The sequence below is a fragment of the Pongo abelii genome, chromosome 12 (assembly GCF_028885655.2).
Source record: "Pongo abelii isolate AG06213 chromosome 12, NHGRI_mPonAbe1-v2.0_pri, whole genome shotgun sequence".
In the NCBI taxonomy this organism is placed as follows: domain Eukaryota; kingdom Metazoa; phylum Chordata; class Mammalia; order Primates; family Hominidae; genus Pongo; species Pongo abelii.
In genome coordinates, this window is record NC_071997.2 from 46,931,992 (window position 1) to 46,939,427 (window position 7,436).

The 7,436-nt window shown below is 54.0% G+C and overlaps 1 protein-coding gene across 2 annotated transcripts in view; it reads right to left on the bottom strand.

Moving 5' to 3' along the window:
* TCF7L1 (transcription factor 7 like 1) overlaps positions 1–6,219 on the bottom strand; it is a 176,549-nt gene extending 170,330 nt beyond the window's left edge. Inside the window, exons 1-3 of one of the 2 annotated variants that reach the window (XM_054547964.2) lie at positions 5,957–6,219; positions 5,811–5,874; positions 5,444–5,571 (exon numbers count right to left, since the gene is read on the bottom strand). In XM_054547964.2, the coding sequence (XP_054403939.1) occupies positions 5,444–5,571; positions 5,811–5,874; positions 5,957–6,202 (438 nt within the window). In that variant the 5' untranslated portion in view covers positions 6,203–6,219. The remainder of the gene's footprint in view (positions 1–5,443; positions 5,572–5,810; positions 5,875–5,956) is intronic. The other variant, XM_024242221.3, reaches the window with a different exon arrangement.
* Positions 6,220–7,436: the final 1,217 nt, after the last annotated feature.

Consider the following 7,436-nt stretch of genomic DNA (forward strand, 5'->3'; position numbering starts at 1 on the left):
TCTTGAATAAGATCAGATTCCTTCCCTGGCATTCTAGGTCCCTTAGCCCATGTCCTGGCCCCTTATCCTTCCAGGCAAATGGAAATGAAATAAGCTGCATTACCCCAAATCGCCCTGAACTTTTCCTTCCTCCATGTCTTCACTCTCCTGGTGCTGGCTCCTACCTCAAGATAAGAGTGAAGGAGGACTTCCACTTTTTCACTCTAAATGCCTCCTTTTACTGTTTACATTCTTCTAAATTAACAAGAATTACCTGGATTAAAGAACGACTGAGTTTTAAGGACTAGTTTAAACCTACTTCTTCGACCTGCCTTCTTGGATCACCCAGGAAGTAATTTTTCTCAATTTATATTATGAAAATGCTTCTCCAGACTTTACTACCTCTTAACTTCTTATTACAGTGCTACCACGACTTCTTTCCTACTTAATTTTTAAATCCTTTAGGGCAAAGCCTGGGTCTTATCTTGTTTCCCATGGTCCCTTAGCCATTGCCCATGATAGGTATCCAACAGACTTCAGTTGAAGAAGTTGAGGAGTCAGGAATTAGTTTTAAGAGTGCAAATCTAGTCCGGGTGCAGTGGCTCACGCCTGTAATCCCAGCACTTTGGGAGGCCGAGACAGGTGGATCACGAGGTCAGGAGTTCGAGACCAGCCTAGCCAACGTGGTGAAACCCTGTCTCTACTAAAAATACAAAAATTAGCTGGGCGTGGTGGCACACACCTGTAATCCCAGCTACTCAGGAGGCTGAGGCAGGAGAATCACTTGAACCCAGGAGGCGGAGGCTGCAGTAAGCCAAGATCACACCACTACACTCCAGCCTGGGTGAAAGAGTGAGACCCTATCTAAAAAAAGAAAAAAAAAAAAGAGTGCAACTCTAAATTTCCCTAGGTTGGCAAGTAAAAGGTGTCTCTAAATTAGAATGTAAGTAGGGCCTTCCTATTATAGAAGATTTAAAAGATTTTCCAGTGAGTTAATCATTTATACTTTTTCTTATTTCCCAATTATTTTAATAACACTGCACATCACTGTAAAGGCTGGAATATGCTGTTAGATTGTGTGTGTGTGTGTGTGTGTGTGTATGTGTGTGTGTTTTGCTTCCCTTTTCTTCAAGAATCCCTAAAAGTGTGATCAATGAAGAATGTGACCAAACTATAACCTTCCAAACTTATAACAAATCAAGTCAGCTATTCCCTGCCCAATCCACCCAACCAAAGAAAAAAGACTGACAGGTTCCCAGTCCTTCCCTACAGAGTTTGTCACCAGTATCACCCCAGCAATCCAAGGGCGAAAACTTCAGCAACACAGGCCCTCTCAAAAGCTTATTCCATGTGAAAAGCCCTCATTAAACTCTGAGTTATATTTAGAAAAAAAAAAAAATGAAACAGAAGCTATATTTAGATGAAATGGCTCAAAAGAATTTTACCAAAAGCAGCATGTTTATACTGATCTTCCAAAAGAAAAGGTTTCCTTAGCTTTTACATACAACTCCTAAAAACAGACAACCTCTTCATACGTATACATACAAAGATTTCTGCTTGGGTTCCTTTGGGTCTGGAAGAACAGGAGCTCCCAGGATATGAGCAAGACTGCCCATGGGAAGCAGTGGGATATAAAGGACTTAAAAATGAGCACGCGTTTGAGGACCAGGACAATTTCATACAAAAGCCTGAGTTGAGATGGTCTGAGAAATAATAAAGCAAAGTCTTTCGTGTGCTTGTGCTGCACGAAAGAGGTTCTGTAATTTATAAGATGGACACAAAAACCACAGACTCCCTCAGCAATACTACCTAGAAGTGTTTCTTTCCAAAATGTCATCAGCCCTCACTTCACGGTCACAGTCAAACTACTTTCTATCACATTGTAGCTGGCTTGCTGAACCACATTCAACATTTTCTTTTTGGCTCTTCTTTGTCTTAAACTATTTTTGGCATTCACTTTCTAATGTGTTGACTTAGATTTTCTTTCTTTTCTTTCTTTCTTTCTTTTTTTTTTTTTTTTTTTTGAGGCAGAGTCTCACTCTATTGCCCAGACTGGAGTGAAGTGGCACAATCTCAGCTCACTGCAACCTCTGCCTCCCGGGTTCAAGAGATTCTCATGCCTCAGTCTCCGATGTAGCTGGAATTACAGGAGCTTGCCACCACGCCTAGCTAATTTTTGTATTTTTAGTACAGATAGGGTTTCACCACGTTGGCCAGGCTGGTCTCGAACTCCTGACCTCAGGTGATCCACCCGCCTTGGCCTCCCAAAGTGCTGGGATTACAGGCGTGAGCCACCGCACCCAGCCAACTTACATTTTCCTAACAAAATTCTAGGCAACAGCCCCAAAGTGGTTTAGTAAACCGTGAAGCCTTTTCAGAAATAAACGTATAATTTTGAAGTGATTATTTGAAAAATGGTTTGTGGCAGTTATTGCTCTCTTCACAGGGTCCCAGGGCCTCCAGACAAGAAGCAATTGCAGCTCACAGAGACTTGGCCCACATCCCATGCTGAGGGGACCTCTTCTCTAAAGAGCCTCAGGAAAAAGCCACTTCCCAGCATCCCAGCCAAAGCACAGTGGAGGGCAAGGGTGAGGGCTCATGGGGAGAGATGGCCAGACTGTACGATGGGCCAGCCCCCAGTGGTCTCAGCAGGAATTATGCCAGTGGGTGAGGCTGCTGAAGCCTCCTGCCTGCTATTCCTAGGGTTCATTAACACCCTGAAAACACTCCAGCCAATTCCCACTTCTGCATCTGGCTTGGTATTTCCAGAGGAAGTGTTAGAGCAGCAGATAACTGGGGTCACCTAATTTTATACTACCTCTAGGCCTTAGAGCAGCAAAGCCTAAAGTGGTGCAGCTTAGAGGCCAAACAACAAAAAAGACCTAAGACGTCAGAGAGATGGGATCATATATCCCAGGCACTTTCCTCCCTCCTCCCTCCCCACCCATATCTATCCACATTCATTTTACCAGGCTGGGAAACCAACAGAGGGCCACTTTGTCTGCACCTACCATTTGCCTACAGTGACAATTACCTTAATTATATTAATAGAATCATTCAGAGGAAAACCATCATCTCCACCCTATAGTCCAGACAACCAAGTGCTTAAGTGTTTCCTCACTTGCTTTACTTACTGGCAGCAAAAGAACAGGGTCAAATTAGGTTTAACTGTGCTGACCTAACGGCAGGACACTTCCCCAGTATATCCGTGAACTGACACAGCGAAAGGCACACAGAGACACAGAAACACTGGGAACGGAACTAACTTCTGTAAGGGCAAGTCACCAGGGAAACAAGATGTGGGTATGGGGGTGGGATGGGACATACTAAGTCCCCAAGAAAGTACATGTCCTAGGAGGCTTTGAAAGGAGGCTGGTGTCTGGGCCAGGGCAGGGAACAACTGCAGAGATGAACAAGGACAGTCAGAGAGGCATGCAGAGACGAAAGGTTGGCTGCCTCAAGGAGGGCTCCAAAATCCCACACGGGCCTGGATTTAGTAATCAGGAATCTCCAGAATCAGCAAGAATCAGCTTTTGGAAGTTCTTAGGCGAAAGAACACATAACGTGATAGAAGGAAAGAAGGAGGGGACACTAACAAAAATCTGTCTCACTTGGACTGTCAGAGAGAGGAGACAACAGAGCCTGGATGAATCCAAATGCCCTAAAGAGAAATGGGTGCATGGAGAAATAGCCTTGAGGGAGCCATAGTCATATTTGATGGTGAAATAGTCCTTTCTGGTGACTTTAACTGCACCAGGACTTGGCTGAAGGCTGATGCACAGATGCTAGTGCCTCCCAGATCCCTCTCTCTAGATATCCTAATGGTAAATGGAAATCTGAGACTTTAGCGGCATTAACTCTCCCCCATACGCAAAGTTACACAAATCCCATCAAAACTTGCAGAACTAAGCTAGATGTGTGGGCACTGGTGGGAATCACTGAAAACCTAAATAAGACCGCAGCAGCTCGTTGATCCCCCCACCCCTTTGATTGGCACGCACCTCTTTTCTTTTAATGAGAAAAAGCAACAGCCATAGACCCACATCCAGTTTTCACTGCAAAAGTGACACTTACATTCAGGACTTCCTGGGGTGCTCCAGGCCAGCAGGGCCAAAGCTGCAAGGCCTCCCTCCCTCTCGGGGCAAAACTGTGAAGTCTGTGTAGTCCCACTCCCCATTCCCCTCTCTCTCAGTCAGTCTCTTCCACCGCCCCCCGTCAACCCCCCACCAACCCATCTGGTGATGGTAGCGCCCCTGCTGAACCAGATGTGGAGGCCTTGGCTCTCCACCGACCGCTGTACAATGACAGCAGGAATGGCCATTCAGCACCTAGCCTTTCTCTAGCACCCTTTAATTATCATCGTTATTTTAGGGCAGCCTTAGCATAAAGTGTGTTGCTGGGACCCTGCTCTTAAGAGGCTAACACTCCTTGTCCCCTTACCCACCGTCGACAGCGAAGTGGCAGGCACTGGGAATCTGGGCGGGAAGCAAAGAACTACTACGATTCACATCGCGCCCAAGCAGCAGCACGCGGGAAACTGGCACACAGTAGGTAGGCGTTCACCCAAGATCTGTCATCGGACCCAGTACCTGGGCAGGGAGCCTATGGGTGGAGTGGCGGCTTGGGGGACACAAAGGCCTCGCCAGCCCCCAGCTGCGCCCCTCGCAACGCGGGGGGCGGGAGTTTAGAGCCAGAGAGAGGGGGCGAAGGAATCCGCCCTCATTTGCACGTCGTCCAGGGCCCGGTCAATTTGCTTAATCACCGCTCTAAATGCCAGCGCGCAGCACACAATACGCGCCCATTAACAGGTTTAAAGTGTCGCAGCGCTCGCTTTAAATGAGAAAAGCAGGCGACAAAAGGGGGAAAAAGCCAAGTTCCTCAACTTGAAGAATGCCTCGGGTTGCCTCGAAATCATCTACGCGAGTTTAAAATTCGGAGCTAGCTCCGCAGAAAAGCTGAGGCCCCGGTCCGAGGGCTGGGGGTGGGAACGGGGGCTGTGAATAACCCGCCACGAAAACTGGGTTTCTTAGGAACCAGCCTGCAGCCGCCCAGTGAACCTGGAGTCGGAGGACAACGTCGCCAACCCAGCTCCCTAGGCCCCTTGCCCCACTGCCAGAGAAAGCTGACCGATTTCCAAGAAGGAAAGCGAGACCCCCCCAAAGCGGGCACAAATCCAAGTTTCCTTCGGTGCAGGCGAAGAATTCTGGAGGCCAAGGAAGATCCCAGAGGTGGACTCCAAAACCTCAACCCGCAAGAGGGGAGAAGTTAAAGTAACTTTACTTTCATCCAGGCACTGGCCAGCGCAGCCTCGCGCTCGGCCGCCAGAGAGTAGCTCAACTCCGCAAACAAGTTCTGCTTGGGATCGGCGCAGAAGGCCCCATCCCCCACTCCATGGACGAGCCCGGGGGCGCATCCTGCGGGCCGCGGCCTCCCACCCTCCCCGGCGCGCCCGACGGGCACTCACTGTGCGCGCTCCTCCGGGAGACAGGGGTCCGTTGGAGAGGTACGGGCTGCTCAGGTCCGGGATCATCAGGAAGGGGTACCCAGGGTAGGGGGGTCCTTTAAAGAACGCGCTGTCCTGGGGCCTTCTCACTGCGAACAAGACCAAGGCGAGGTGAGGCCCAGGCCCCCGGGACAGCGCCGCAGCAGGGGGCTCGAGGCGGGAGCCGGGGACCCGAGCGCCCCCCACGCGCGCCCCACGGGGGCTGCCGCCAATAGGGGCGGAGGGCAAGGGTGCGTCCACCCGAGCGAGGGGGACCGTGGGCCGCCCGGGCTGAGCAGCCGAGCGCAGCGGGAATCGAGAGTGGGGGGCTGTCCCGGCGGGCACGTACCTTCGGCGAAATAGTCCCGCGGCTTCTGGAAAGTGTCCCGGGCGGGCTGCGGGCGCCTCTCCGCCTGCGGAGGAGACACAAAGGCGAGAGCGGGTGAGCGGACGCAGGGCCGGGATCCCCTGGGGCTGGCCGCGGTGCTCCCTTACCTCCGAGTCCGAGCTGCTGCTCTGGTTCTCCGACTCGTTGACCAGGGACGACTTGACCTCGTCTAGGTCCCGCTGCGCCGAGGCGCTGTCGCTGCTCGGCTCCTGCTCCTCGCCCCCCTCGTCCTGGAAGGGGATCAGCTCGTCGTTCGCCCCGAGGTCGTCCCCTCCGCCGGCCGCCCCGGCGCTGGAGCCGCCGCCTCCCCCGCTGCCGCCGCCACCGCCGCCCCCGCCGCCGAGCTGGGGCATGATGGGGCCGCGGGCCGGGGCCGCCGCTCTCGGAGCCCCTAGCCGCCCGCGCCCTGCCCGGCCCGGCCCGGCCCGGCGCCCCTCCCGCCCGCTTGCCGGCCCGGCGCCCCTCCCGCCCGCTTGCCGGCCCGCTGCGCTAGCCGCCGCGACAAAGTTTGACAGGGCGTGGCCCCGCGGGAAGCGGGCCCGGCGCTGCCCGGCCGGGGCGCAGGCGGCTCGGCTCGGGCCCCTCCGGCAGCGCCGAGCCTAGGGCTCCCCAACTCGCCACCGCCGCCGCCTGCTCCGCCGGGGCGTCCCAGCCCCTGGCCCGCCGGGGAGGGGCGAGCGGGGAGGGAGGGAGGAGGGACCGCCGGGCTGGGCAGGGGGGCCGGAGGGAGGAGCCCCGGCTGCAAGCTGACACCCGCGCGCCTCGCGGAACCCGGAGAGCTGCGGTGCGCGCGCGCACACACACATACACATACACACGCACTCACACACGTTCACACTCGCACCTTCCAGGGGCTGCGTCTCCCTGCAACGTGCACCGCCCCCAACCCCCTCCTGCGCCCCACACTGCACCCTCGGCGGCCCTCCCCACGGCCTCCCTGGAGTCCTGGAAGTCTTGCCCCCACCCCTCCGCATCCCCTAACTTTCTCCCAAAGAACCTCCAGAACTCCGCGCAGGTTCACACCCCCTCCCACCGTATGGGCGCTTGGGCGGGCGGCACTGCCCCCTGCGGGAAAGCCTCGGACGCACAGACTGGCCGCGGGGCCCTCCCCCTGCCTAGAGTCCCTCCGAGCGCGCCAGCTGATGCACGGACTAGGACACTGGGGACATCTATGGAACCCCGGAAAATGCCCGGCGGCTTTCCGCGCCTTTTTCCTGTGGGGTTCCAACGCGACCCCCGGCCCGGGTTTTCAACCTCGTGCAGATATACAGATTTCCCTGCTGAAATCTTGAAGATCACCTTTTCTTCATTGTTTGGGACCAGGTCCTAAATCGAAAAATCGCGGTCTTGGGTTCAAAAAGAATTTGGATTTGGTTCATTGCGAGGGAAAAATTGCCTGTCCAGTGATCTCCGAAGCCATTCACAAAGCTGCGTGAGTAGCCAATGAACACGAGAAAAATGCTCAACCAGCCTCATACCTAAGTAATGCCTGTGGTGCGAGCGCCACGGCCCGCGCCTGGAGTTCCATCTACTCCCGAGGCCGAGGCAGGAGGATTGCTGGAGCCCGGGAGTTTGAGACCAGCCTGG